At 48.2% G+C, this 14,781-nt stretch overlaps 1 protein-coding gene across 1 annotated transcript in view; it reads left to right on the forward strand.

The window, feature by feature from the left end:
- LOC121000638 (probable acyl-CoA dehydrogenase 6) overlaps positions 1 to 14,781 on the forward strand; it is a 166,039-nt gene that overhangs the window by 121,035 nt on the left and 30,223 nt on the right. The window contains exon 5 of the mRNA XM_040431205.1: positions 12,949 to 13,055. Coding sequence (XP_040287139.1) covers positions 12,949 to 13,055 — 107 coding nt within the window. The remainder of the gene's footprint in view (positions 1 to 12,948; positions 13,056 to 14,781) is intronic.

Here is a 14,781-nt window from a genome sequence, read left to right on the forward strand (position 1 = left end):
AAATATTTTTGTCCAAAATCGCTGTTTTTCAAATAACAGAATAGAACCACGGTATGTAAAGGGTGTATCTCACATGTACAGATCCAGACTAGGCCGCAATTAAAGATTTTTGCCCAAAATAGGTGTTTTATTAATAGCAGAATAGAACCACAGTATGTGAAGGGTGTATCTCACACGTACAGTTGCAAATTAGGCCGCAATTAAAGATTTTAGCCCAAAAGGGGTGTTTTATTAATAGCAGAATAGAACCACAGAATCTAAAGGGTGTATCTCACAATGACATATGCAGCAAAGGCTGCAAAATTAATTTTTTTGCCCAAAAAGGGTGTTTTTTAAAACCCAGAAAAGTATAGCTGTATTTCTAGCTTAAATTGCATACTGACTAATGCTGCAAAGGCACCAGATGTAGGATATTGCCAAAAAAGGGTGTTTTTTCAAGCTTGAATTTGAATGTCACAAAAGCACAGATGCAGTGCTGGTGCACTGAGCTTGCATAAAATGGCCGCCGCCGCCCACCTAACAGACGGATAAAAGTTATTTTTTTCTCTGTCATTGAGCCCACGGCAGGGTAAAAAGATTGTGCACTGCACCCACACAACTAAATCTATGTAGATCGCTGAATTCAATTGGAGTTCTGATTAAAGATTGTCCTATTCTCTCCCTCACAGCAGCAGCATCCTCTCCCTTCACTAAGCACAGCAGAGTGACGTGCAGCGCTACGTGACTCCAGCTTATATAAAAGCTGGGTCACATGCTGCACTGGCCAATCACAGTCATGCCATTAGTAGGCCTGGCTGTGATGGCTTCTAAGGTCACACAGTTAAACGCTTGTTGAATGGATGCTCTGCAGCCTTTCAAAAAGCGCCAAGAAATCACCGAACCTGAACCCGAACTTTTACTGAAATGTTTGGGTTCGGGTCCGGGGTCCAAAAATCCTAAAGTTCGGTACGAACCCGAACTTTACAGTTGGCTCTACCCTACTCACCTACAATCTTTTACAGGGTCAGTTCACCTGCAGGCCCTCACCTATTTATTATACCTAATAGGTAATTTGCGCTCATGCTGCCTTGCTTGAATGTGGTAGCCGTAGCCGTTTCTCAGGCTCCCTCTTCGGAATCTATCACTGATTCCCCCTTACCCGTGGTCACTGTGGTTGGTGCTGAAAAGAACATCGAAAGTTGATAGGGCAGACATCTGAATGGATTGTCGCCGTCACGGCAGCAGGCCCTTGCCCCTAAGGTTTTAGATGGTCAGATCAGCAGGCGCTTGCTCCAAATGATTTCGAGGGTCACCCACAGGCCATCAATCATAATTTTTCAAGGCTGTGTATGATGCTCTCCTTTATGTGTAACAAAGGGTGTATCGGAGTGCCGGTTCCTTGTAATTTTTGGCAGCCCTTTCACTTAGTGCATAGGCTTTATGAGTGTAGGAGTCCCACTACCTGAACTATTGTACCACAATGTGAATGAGGCCCTCCACTATGTGATATACAGGTTGTATTGGAGTACCTCTTCATTATAATTTTTGGCAGCACTTGCACTTTATACGCAAGTAAATATACAGGAAAGAATGTTTCCTAACAATGTTTCCTCTAAAATCGATTTTATCTTCGGTTTTGTGCGTATTATTGTCAGTTTGTAAAAAAGGCGCACTACTCGGACAACATCGTTCCCAGCAGCGACCTGGGAGTCCAAGATGCATCCAGACATCCTCCCCATGCTGTTCCCGAACCATTTCAATAGTGTTTCCATCAATGTCTGACCTTTTCCTATGAACCAGACACCCTCCCCTCTTCAGAGCAGTGGGTTCCTGGTTTAATGCTCGGGTTCTCCCATTGACTTCCATTATACTCGGGTGCTCAGTAGAGCACCTGAGCATCCCGATGTGTTCGGCCCAAGCACTATGGTGCTCGATCAACACTAATCTTTAGTATTTGCTAAGTTTTTCTGGTTTGTGGCTATTAGAGTGCAAGCATTGTGGGAGCTCGGACGACAGGCACCGTGCATATGGCTTTGTCAAGTGAGCCCTGAATATGGCACCAATAAATATATAGACCCAAATGGTAGCTCCATTGGCAGTATAGATGTATTCATAAGGACTTAACCCATTTGCAGTGAGAAAAACTTAATCAAATGGTTGAACATTACATCAGGCTATGTAGTCTGGAGAGCTCTGTATAATAGAAGTCTGGATGTGTAGTCTGGAGCACCCCCTATAACAGCCGTCTGGCTGTGAAGTCTGGAGCGCCCCCTATAACAGCAGTCTGGATGTGTAGTCTGGAGCACCCCCTATAACAGCAGTCTGGATGTGTAGTCTGGATCGGACCCTATAACAGCAGTCTGGATGTGTAGTCTGGAGCACCCCCTATAACAACAGCCTGGATGTGTAATCTGAAGCGCCCCCTATAACAGCAGTCTGGATGTGTAGTCTGGAGCGCCCCCTATAACAGCAGTCTGAATGTGTAGTCTGGATCGGACCCTATAACAGCAGTCTGGATGTGTAGTCTGGATCGGACCCTATAACAGCAGTCTGGATGTGTAGTCTGGAGCGCCCCCTATAACAGCAGTCTGCATGTGTAGTTTGGAGCGCCCCCTAGAACAGCAGTCTGGATATGTAGTCTGGAGCGCCCCCTTTAACGGCAGTCTGGATGTGTAGTCTGGAGCACTCCCTATAACGGCAGTCAGGAGCACCCCCTATAACAGCAGTCTGGATGTGTAGTCTGGTGCGCCCCCTATAACAGCAGTCTGGATGTGTAGTCTGGAGCACCCCCTTTAACGGCAGTCTGGATGTGTAGTCTGGAGCACCCCCTATAACGGCAGTCAGGAGCACCCCCTATAACAGCAGTCTGGATGTGTAGACTGGAGCACCCCCTATAGCAGCAGTCTGGATGTGTAGTCTGGAGCGCCGCCTATAACTGCAGTCTGGATGTGTAGTCCGGAGCGCCCCCTATAACAGCAGTCTGGATGTGTAGTCTGGAGCGCCCCCTATAACAGCAGGCTGGATGTGTAGTCTGGAGCGCCCCCTACAACAGCAGTCTGGATGTGTAGTCTGGAGCGCCCCCTATAACAGCAGTCTGGATGTGTAGTCTGGAGCGCCCCCTACAACAGCAGTCTGGATGTGTAGTCTGGAGCGACCCCTATAACAGCAGTCTGGCTGTGTAGTCTGGAGCGCCCCCTATAACAGCAGTCTGGACGCGTAGTCTGGAGCGCCCCCTATAACAGCAGTCTGCATGTGTATTCTGGACCTCCTCCTATAACAGCAGTCTGGATGTGTAGTCTGGAGCGCCCCCTATAACAGCAGTCTGGATGTGTAGTCTGGAGCGCCCCCTATAACAGCAGTCTGGATGTGTAGTCTGGAGCGCCCCCTATAACAGCAGGCTGGATGTGTAGTCTGGAGCGCCCCCTACAACAGCAGTCTGGATGTGTAGTCTGGAGCGCCCCCTATAACAGCAGTCTGGATGTGTAGTCTGGAGCGCCCCCTACAACAGCAGTCTGGATGTGTAGTCTGGAGCGCCCCCTATAACAGCAGTCTGGCTGTGTAGTCTGGAGCGCCCCCTATAACAGCAGTCTGGACGCGTAGTCTGGAGCGCCCCCTATAACAGCAGTCTGCATGTGTAGTCTGGAGCGCCCCCTATAACAGCAGTCTGGATGTGTAGTCTGGAGCGCCCCCTACAACAGCAGTCTGGATGTGTAGTCTGGAGCGCCCCCTATAACAGCAGTCTGGATGTGTAGTCTGGAGCGCCCCCTATATCAGCAGTCTGGACGCGTAGTCTGGAGCGCCCCCTATAACAGCAGTCTGCATGTGTAGTCTGGAGCGCCCCCTATAACAGCAGTCTGGATGTGTAGTCTGGAGCACCCCCTATATCAGCAGTCTGGATGTGTAGTCTGGAGCGCCCCCTATATCAGCAGTCTGGACGCGTAGTCTGGAGCGCCCCCTATAACAGCAGTCTGCATGTGTAGTCTGGAGCGCCCCATATATCAGCAGTCTGGACGCGTAGTCTGGAGCACCCCCTATAACAGCAGTCTGGATGTGTAGTCTGGAGCGCCCCCTATATCAGCAGTCTGGATGTGTAGTCTGGAGCGCCCCCTATAACAGCAGTCTGGATGTGTAGTCTGGAGCGCCCCCTATAACAGCAGTCTGGATGTGTAGTCTGGAGCGCCCCCTATAACAGCAGTCTGGATGTGTAGTCTGGAGCGCCCCCTATAACAGCAGTCTGGATGTGTAGTCTGGAGCGCCCCCTATATCAGCAGTCTGCATGTGTAGTCTGGAGCGCCCCCTATAACAGCAGTCTGGATGTGTAGTCTGGAGCGCAACCTATAACAGCAGTCTGGATGTGTAGTCTGGAGCGCCCCCTATAACAGCAGTCTGGAAGTGTAGTCTGGAGCGCCCCCTATAACAGCAGTCTGGATGTGTAGTCTGGAGCGCCCCCTATAACAGCAGTCTGGATGTGTAGTCTGGAGCGCCCCCTATAACAGCAGTCTGGATGTGTAGTCTGGAGCGCCCCCTATAACAGCAGTCTGGATGTGTAGTCTGGAGCGCCCCCTATAACAGCAGTCTGCATGTGTAGTCTGGAGCGCCCCCTATAACAGCAGTCTGGGTGTGTAGTCTGGAGCGCCCCCTATAACAGCAGTCTGGATGTGTAGTCTGGAGCGCCCCCTATAACAGCAGTCTGGATGTGTAGTCTGGAGCGCCCCCTATAACAGCAGTCTGGAAGTGTAGTCTGGAGCGCCCCCTATAACAGCAGTCTGGATGTGTAGTCTGGAGCGCCCCCTATAACAGCAGTCTGGATGTGTAGTCTGGAGCGCCCCCTATAACAGCAGTCTGGATGTGTAGTCTGGAGCGCCCCCTATAACAGCAGTCTGGATGTGTAGTCTGGAGCGCCCCCTATAACAGCAGTCTGCATGTGTAGTCTGGAGCGCCCCCTATAACAGCAGTCTGGGTGTGTAGTCTGGAGCGCCCCCTATAACAGCAGTCTGGATGTGTAGTCTGGAGCGCCCCCTATAACAGCAGTCTGGATGTGTAGTCTGGAGCGCCCCCTATAACAGCAGTCTGGAAGTGTAGTCTGGATCGGACCCTATAACAGCAGTCTGGATGTGTAGTCTGGAGCGCCCCCTATAACAGCAGTCTGGATGTGTAGTCTGGAGCGCCCCCTATAACAGCAGTCTGGATGTGTAGTCTGGAGCGCCCCCTATAACAGCAGTCTGGATGTGTAGTCTGGAGCGCCCCCTATAACAGCAGTCTGGATGTGTAGTCTGGAGCACCCCCTATAACAACAGTCTGGATGTGTAGTCTGGAGCACCCCCTATAACAGCAGTCTGGATGTGTAGTCTGGAGCACCCCCTATAACAGCAGTCTGGATGTGTAGTCTGGAGCGCCCCCTATAACAGCAGTCTGGATGTGTAGTCTGGAGCGCCCCCTATAACAGCAGTCTGGATGTGTAGTCTGGAGCGCCCCCTATAACAGCAGTCTGGATGTGTAGTCTGGAGCGCCCCCTATAACAGCAGTCTGCATGTGTAGTCTGGAGCGCCCCCTATAACAGCAGTCTGGATGTGTATTCTGGAGCGCCCCCTATAACAGCAGTCTGCATGTGTAGTCTGGAGCGCCCCCTATAACAGCAGTCTGGATGTGTAGTCTGGAGCGCCCCCTATAACAGCAGTCTGGATGTGTAGTCTGGAGCGCCCCCTATAACAGCAGTCTGGATGTGTAGTCTGGATCGGACCCTATAACAGCAGTCTGGATGTGTAGTCTGGAGCGCCCCCTATAACAGCAGTCTGGATGTGTAGTCTGGAGCGCCCCCTATAACAGCAGTCTGGATGTGTAGTCTGGAGTGCCCCCTATAACAGCAGTCTGGATGTGTAGTCTGGAGCGCCCCCTATAACAGCAGTCTGGATGTGTAGTCTGGAGCGCCCCCTATAACAGCAGTCTGGATGTGTAGTCTGGAGCGCCCCCTATAACAGCAGTCTGCATGTGTAGTCTGGAGCGCCCCCTATAACAGCAGTCTGGATGTGTATTCTGGAGCGCCCCCTATAACAGCAGTCTGCATGTGTAGTCTGGAGCGCCCCCTATAACAGCAGTCTGGATGTGTAGTCTGGAGCCCCCCTATAACAGCAGTCTGGATGTGTAGTCTGGAGCGCCCCCTATAACAGCAGTCTGGATGTGTAGTCTGGATCGGACCCTATAACAGCAGTCTGGATGTGTAGTCTGGAGCGCCCCCTATAACAGCAGTCTGGATGTGTAGTCTGGAGCACCCCCTATAACAGCAGTCTGGATGTGTAGAGGCCCCTATAACAGCAGTCTGGATGTGTAGTCTGGAGCGCCCCCTATAACAGCAGTCTGGATGTGTAGTCTGGAGCGCCCCCTATAACAGCAGTCTGATGTGTAGTCTGGATCGGACCCTATAACAGCAGTCTGGATGTGTAGTCTGGAGCGCCCCCTATAACAGCAGTCTGATGTGTAGTCTGTAGCGCCCCCTATAAACAGCAGTCTGGATGTGTAGTCTGGAGTGCCCCCTATAACAGCAGTCTGGATGTGTAGTCTGGAGCGCCCCCCTATAACAGCAGTCTGGATGTGTAGTCTGGAGCGCCCCCAATAAACAGCAGTCTGGATGTGTAGTCTGGAGCGCCCCCTATAACAGCAGTCTGCATGTGTTATGTCTGGAGCGCCCCCTATAACAGCAGTCTGGATGTGTATTCTGGAGCGCCCCCTATAACAGCAGTCTGCATGTGTAGTCTGGAGCGCCCCCTATAACAGCAGTCTGGATGTGTAGTCTGGAGCCCCCCTATAACAGCAGTCTGGATGTGTAGTCTGGAGCGCCCCCTATAACAGCAGTCTGGATGTGTAGTCTGGATCGGACCCTATAACAGCAGTCTGGATGTGTAGTCTGGAGCGCCCCCTATAACAGCAGTCTGGATGTGTAGTCTGGAGCACCCCCTATAACAGCAGTCTGGATGTGTAGTCTGGAGCGCCCCTTATAACAGCAGTCTGGTTGTGTAGTCTGTTACGCCCCCTATAACAGCAGTCTGGATGTGTAGTCTGGAGTGCCCCCTATAACAGCAGTCTGGATGTGTAGTCTGGAGCGCCCCCTATAACAGCAGTCTGGATGTGTAGTCTGGAGCGCCCCCTATAACAGCAGTCTGCATGTGTAGTCTGGAGCGCCCCCTATAACAGCAGTCTGGATGTGTATTCTGGAGCGCCCCCTATAACAGCAGTCTGCATGTGTAGTCTGGAGCGCCCCCTATAACAGCAGTCTGGATGTGTAGTCTGGAGCGCCCCCTATAACAGCAGTCTGGATGTGTAGTCTGGAGCCCCCCCTATAACAGCAGTCTGGATGTGTAGTCTGGATCGGACCCTATAACAGCAGTCTGGATGTGTAGTCTGGAGCGCCCCCTATAACAGCAGTCTGGATGTGTAGTCTGGAGCGCCCCCTATAACAGCAGTCTGAATGTGTAGTCTGGAGCACCCCCTATAACAGCAGTCTGGATGTGTAGTCTGGAGCGCCCCCTATAACAGCTGTCTGGATGTGTAGTCTGGAGCGCCCCCTATAACAGCAGTCTGGATGTGTAGTCTGGAGCGCCCCCTATAACAGCAGTCTGGATGTGTAGTCTGCAGCACCCCCTATAACAGCAGTCTGGATGTGTAGTCTGGAGCGCCCCCTATAACAGCAGTCTGGATGTGTAGTCTGGAGCGCCCCCTATAACAGCAGTCTGGATGTGTAGTCTGGAGTGCCCCCTATAACAGCAGTCTGGATGTGTAATCTGGTGTGCCCCCTATAACAGCAGTCTGGATGTGTAGTCTGGAGCGCCCCCTATAACAGCAGTCTGGATGTGTAGTCTGGAGCGCCCCCTATAGCAGCAGTCTGGATGTGTAGTCTGGAGCGCCCCCTATAACAGCAGTCTGGATGTGTAGTCTGGAGCGCCCCCTATAACAGCAGTCTGGATGTGTAGTCTGGAGCGCCCCCTATAACAGCAGTCTGGATGTGTAGTCTGGAGCGCCCCCTATAACAACAGTCTGAATGTGTAGTCTGGAGCTCCCGCTATAACAGCAGTCTGGATGTGTAGTCTGGAGCGCCCCCTATAACAGCAGTCTGGATGTGTAGTCTGGAGCGCCCCCTATAACAGCAGTCTGGATGTGTAGTCTGGAGCACCCCCTATAACAGCAGTCTGGATGTGCAGTCTGGAGCGCCCCCTATAACAGCAGTCTGGATGTGTAGTCTGGAGCACCCCCTATAACAGCAGTCTGGATATGTAGTCTGGAGCGCCCCCTATAACAGCAGTCTGGATGTGTAGTCTGGAGCGCCCCCTATAACAGCAGTCTGGATGTGTAGTCTGGAGCACCCCCTATAACAGCAGTCTGGATGTGTAGTCTGGAGCGCCCCCTATAACAGCAGTCTGGATATGTAGTCTGGAGCGCCCCCTATAACAGCAGTCTGGATGTGTAGTCTGGAGCGCCCCCTATAACAGCAGTCTGGATGTGTAGTCTGGAGCAATGTTTTTTTAGCGGTAGTCAGTATAATAGGCATCTTCCTTCTCCTCCTCAGAAGTTTACATTCTGTAAACTTTTTCCTTTCTGCTGCGGATCTTTCCTTACAAGATCCAACACGTGTATTGTTGTGGGCGACATAATCACGTTTTAGTCTTGTTAGTAGGCTTAGAGACGACGCGGGATGATAGTTCTGCTCTTTTGTCCGCTTTACCTGGTAATTAACCAGCCGCAAAGAATTTTAAAATGTGAAAACAATTTGAGGCAGCTCATCGAAGATTCACAGAATGACATCCCCCATCATCTCCATCTGTGTAATGCAGGTCCCTGGAAAAGAGCTGACAAGTCTGATCCTCTAATTTAGATGTTTTCCATCCCTTCACTTATTTTAAAGGTCAAATCTGCAATGTAATTTGCATAATACCAGTGACACTGCAGAGTAAGTGAAAATTACTTCTGTCCCTATTTTTGCTTACGGCAAAAAAAAAAAAAATCCAAGGGCGCCAATTGTAAATGTCGAGTGGAGCCGTCTAATTTGTACTTTTATATATTTTTTACTCTAAAAAAGAAAATTTCACACATAGCGAGCATTTGGTTTCTGCAGACAAGAGCATTGTGACCCTCACGACATGAAGCTGTTGCAGAAGCTCGGAGCGGAGCAGCAGAAACATCCGTAGGAATGCACGCTTCTATATTATCGATGCAGCTTTACTAATATTGCTGGACCACCGAGCGGTCTACCGGTTTGTTTAAGGGCTTATGCACATGACCGTATGTATTTTGGGGTCCGGAAAAAATACGGATGCTGTCCTTGTGCATTTCGTACTTTGCGAAACGGAACAGCTGCCCCGTAATAGAACAGTCCTATACTTTTCCGTAATGCAGACAATAATAGGACATGTTCTATTTTTTTGCGGAACAGACATATGGACATACAGAAACGGAATGCACACGGAGTAACTTCAGTTTTTTTTGCGGACCCATTGAAATGAATAGTTCTGTATACAGTCCGCAAAAAAAAAAAACGGATGACGTCCGTGTGCATTCCGTACTTTGCGGAACGGAACAGCTGGCCCCTAATAGAACAGTCCTATCCTTGTCCATAATGCAGACAATGAGAGGACATGTTCTATTTTTTTGGGGAACAGACATACAGAAACGGAATGCACACGGAGTAACTTCCGTTATTTTTGCGGACCCGTTGAAATGAATGGTTCCGTATACGGTCCGCAAAAAAAAGGAATGGACATGTAAAGAAAATACGTTTGTGTGCATGAGCCCTAACAGTGTAGCACACAGTATTCGACAAAACCATGCAGCCACTGAGCGATGCGAAAAAGTGTAAATATGACCGCTCATTTATGAAGTCACCATGCCATATAAAGGGACACAGAGGGAGCCCCATAGGTCACTCACCGGACTCTTTTTCTGACCAATAAGATAGCAGCTAAGGAGTCACAATAGTTTTGATTTAGCAAAAAGGCTCAGAGTGGTGCAAAATAATGAAAGAAGCCATATTCACCCCACCAATCCTGTTCCGACTCTTCCCGGTTTCCCGCCAGTCTTGTCTGGCCCCATAGGAAATGATAGCACGGCCAGTTATTTGTTTAAGTGAGGACCCGCCTCAGCCAGTGATTTTTTATTTTTTTTCTGGATGGCAGAGGGCTCTAAACAAAGGTGCGAACCTAGCCTAATGATGGATACAACGGGTCAGTTTCCAACAGTCCTGAATTTGCAGGGGATGTCCTAATTATCAGAGCCAGTTCTGGCAAATTCAGGCTATCCTAGACTGAAAGTGGGCAAGGTTTATGTAATCCCCATCCATAAGTGGGTGGCTATTGACTGGTTTGTAGTGATGACCGGCATAGGCAATATTCGCTTTCGTGATATTTCTTGAATTTTTCGGTTAATATTCGCAATAAATTTGTGAATTCTAGAATTCGTGAACTCCAGTCATTATTTTCGCGATTGCGCAGATCAGCACTAATGATGCGCATATTTTTTGTGCAATACGTGCAACTTCACATTTTATCAGGTCTGAGTAGATATTACTGATTGGTGCACTAAGTATTGTTGTGACATCACAGCACTATGTCTGTAGCATGTATGTATGGAGAGCAGAGAAACAGTAATTCCTATCACACTGCCTAACACCCTGCACTGGAACCTACCAGCTACACTATATCAGGATATAACCTACACTGACTATCTCCCACTAACTATCTGTATTATATATATGAACTAACTAACTAACTATCTAATGTAATTGAATAAGGAATAGGATCCAGATGAAGGCACAGAGCACAGCAATGTCACTGCTCTCTCTCTCTCAGAACTGCAAAAAATGGCTGCTGGGGAGGTTCTTATATAGTAAAGGGGTAGGCAACTTTCCTATTGGTTGCTAGGGATGTTGCTAAGCTCTGACAAAGATATTGCAGCCTTCTCATTGGCCCACAAGCAAGTAGGGAGGTTACTGATGAAAAAAAAAATATCTAGAATATTCGCGATTGCGAATATATAGCACTATATTCTACATCTTCGCGAAGTCTCGAAGTGCCGATATTCGCAATAAAAATTCACGAATAGAATATTCGCAATTCACACTACTGGTTTGGGGCGTTCCCAAGGTGGGCTTACGTGCCTCGAAGTTACCAAGTGCAATGTCTGTAAGTATGCAACTGTAGAAGGATGGTGCCAAAATAACAGTGCCATATGTTAACCAAGTAACACCATCATACTGTTGCCTAAATAGCGCTGCCTTTCAAAACGGTATACTGTTCAGTGCCACACAATGCCTAAGTAGATTACATACCGCCACAGAGTGCTCAGATATTACCAACATAATGTAATAGTGCCGTACAACAATGGACAAATACAGGTTCTTCTAAAAAAATTAGCATATTGTGATAAAGTTCATTATTTTCTGTAATGTACTGCTAAACATTAGACTTTCATATATTTTAGATTTATTACACACAACTGAAGTAGTTCAAGCCTTTTCTTGTTTTAATATTGATGATTTTGGCATACTACTCATGAAAACCCCAAATTCCTATCTAAAAAAATTAGCATATCATGAAAAGGTTCTCTAAACGAGCTATTAACCTAATCATCTGAATCAACCAATTAACTCTAAACACCTGCAAAAGATTCCTGAGGTTTTTAAAAACTCCCAGCCTGGTTCATTACTCAAAACCACAATCATGGGTAAGACTGCCGACCTAAATGCTGTCCAGAAGGCCATCATTGACACCCTCAAGCAAGAGGGTAAGACACAGAAAGAAATTTCTGAACGAATAGGCTGTTCCCAGAGTGCTGTATCAAGGCACCTTAGTGGGAAGTCTGTGGGAAGGAAAAAGTGTGGCAGAAAACGCTGCACAACGAGAAGAGGTGACCGGACCCTGAGGAAGATTGTGGAGAAGGACCGATTCCAGACCTTGGGGTACCTGCGGAAGCAGTGGACTGAGTCTGGAGGAAGACTGGGGAGAGGGAAATGCCAAAATGCCTGAAGTCCAGTGTCAAGTACCCACAGTCAGTGATGGTCTGGGGTGCCATGTCAGCTGCTGGTGTTGGTCCACTGTGTTTTATCAAGGGCAGGGACAATGCAGCTAGCTATCAGGAGATTTTGGAACACTTCATGCTTCCATCTGCTGAAAAGCTTTATGGAGATGAAGATTTCATTTTTCAGCGCGACCTGGCACCTGCTCACAGTGCCAAAACCACGGGTAAATGGTTTACTGACCATCGTATTACTGTGCTCAATTGGCCTGCCAACTCTCCTGACCTGAACCCCATAGAGAATCTGTGGGATATTGGGAAGAGAAAGTTGAGAGACGCAAGACCCAACACTCTGGATGAGCTTAAGGCCGCTATCGAAGCATCCTGGGCCTCCATAACACCTCAGCAGTGCCACAGGCTGATTGCCTCCATGCCACGCCGCATTGAAGCAGTCATTTCTGCACAAGGATTCCCGACCAAGTATTGAGGGCATAACTGAACTTAATTATTTGAAGGTTGACTTTTTTGTATTAAAAACACTTTTCTTTTATTGGTCGGATGAAATATGCTAATTTTTGGAGATAGGAATTTGGGGTTTTCATGAGCTGTATGCCAAAATCATCAATATTTAAACAAGAAAAGGCTTGAACTACTTCAGTTGTGTGTAATGAATCTAAAATATATGAAAGTCTAATGTTTATCAGTACATTACAGAAAATAATGAACTTTATCACAATATGCTAATTTTTTGAGAAGAACCTGTATTGTTAGTGCTCTCAAGTGCCAGACCATCGGTACCCCCATGTTCAGCAGGGTGAGGTCGTGTGCGTTGTACCACCACACAGGTCCCACCACACAGGTCCCACCCACCAAAAAGAACAAACAAAAAACAGCCCCATTACTACAACTGCTTGCTATGGAATTACGGAGAGTCTTTGCTGATCCTGTTCTTTTTGCTTCCCTATTTTCCAGGTTTGGCAGCGATGAATTGAAGCATCAGTTCTTGGCGCCAACTATAGCTGGAGATGTGGTGGTCTGTCTGGGGGTCAGCGAGACCGGAGCAGGATCTGATGTGGCAAGTAGGTAATGGAGTCAGACTCCAAAATAGACAAAGTAAACTTTTTGAGAGCAGAACCCAGAACTACAAATGGTGCACAATTGTATCCACTCTAGACAACGCTCTGTGAGCTTTACTGATGCACTGTATCAAATGACCAGAGACTGGATACAATTGTATCACTTCTCAGCTATAGCACTAGCTATGGACGGGTTTACTGCCTCTGAGTGTAGACAAGAGTGTTTTTTTAATCACTGACAGCAAGCGGAGATCTTAAAGTTGTGAACAAGGGATATGTAAAGCCTGTTGTAGAACTTTTCATTTCTACAGTGACTATGCTTCATTGCCACAAAAGTTAACTTAATCCTTCCCGACCAACTCTGGCACACCCGTATGCCGTTCACTCAACATGACCGTTTGCAAATAGACCTGGACGTTTCGGAAGTTAATTGCATTTTTCTGACTTGCAGATGTCACAGTTTCGTTCTGTCAGATGAGGGCTTCCCCGACTAACGCCAAATCTCATTTTAATTAAGTCCTGTCACTGGAATACTTGTCCCCGCTTGATGTCAATTTGCATGGAAATTGATCAGGGAACTGTGTGAAAAGTTAGGAACCGTGATTCTTCTACAGATGGAGAGATTCTACCATCAACTTATAGAGCACTTGTCAGCAGGATCAATGGGCGCCCCCAGGGCCCTTAATCGATGTAATGACACGCGTCCCAGGTGTAGGAATGCCGAGTGATTTAGTGCGGCCTAAAATGTCCCTTTATGTGTCACGGTGCTCCTACCTGGATACGGCTGGAACCCAGGCTTTGGCTCCGAAGCAATAAATAGGGGGATTAATTGAGGGATTGAAGAAAGAATCGAGTCCAGACCTTATATAAAGTTGAACAGCAGTTTTACTTCAATAAATGTTCATCCAAGTCAATCTTCAAGCTTTATCTTGGTCCTAGCAGGCTTTAGCATTAAAACTTGGCAGGCAACCTAGTCTCTGCTATATCTGTTTCTCTCTGGCTCTGCTGTACTGACAGGCTGGCTGTATAACTCAGATTTTTCTGTCTGCTGCACTTCCCTCTTTGTAGTCTGACTCCTAGATTTTGCCAGGGAACTATACTCCTGGCTCCTGAGGCTTTATTATTTGGCCTCCATGGCCAGCAGAGCTGAAGGTGCTCTGGCTGGCTTTTGGGCACATCCAGTAGAGACGTGCCCAGTACACCCTCCGTTGGCATGGGGTAAGCTGGAACTTACTAACTCTGGTTCCCACCCTTCCTAAAGGAAGTGGGGAGAGCCCACTCCTCCACAGAGGGGTGTTAGAATGGAATGGAAGGTTCCATTCTAATTGTAGCTCTGCCGTGTTTGCTGCCACCTGCTGGTAAACCAGGCATCTTATATTTGAACATAACAGTTATAAGATGACATTATATTAGCCCATTAGAAATAGTAGCGGGGTTAAGAAGTGGTAATGCCACTCTGGGGCATTACGTTCCTCCTTACTTAAAACCAAACCATCCTCGGCTTGTGCTTAGGATATGCTCTAAAGCAGCGGTCCCCAACCACCGGGACGCGGCCCAGGACCGGGCCATGGAAGATACTTTGCCGGGCCGCAGAGGAAGAGAGAAGCGCTGACGCCATGCGCGCCCGACGCGTACATGTTTTTTCAAGTCAGTGGAGAAGGAGGGAGGGACGGAGGCTTGGGAATCCCTCCCTCCCATGACGTGGCCGCCGCAGAGCCCAATACAATGA

This window comes from Bufo bufo, chromosome 5, assembly GCF_905171765.1.
Source record: "Bufo bufo chromosome 5, aBufBuf1.1, whole genome shotgun sequence".
Lineage (NCBI taxonomy): Eukaryota > Metazoa > Chordata > Amphibia > Anura > Bufonidae > Bufo > Bufo bufo.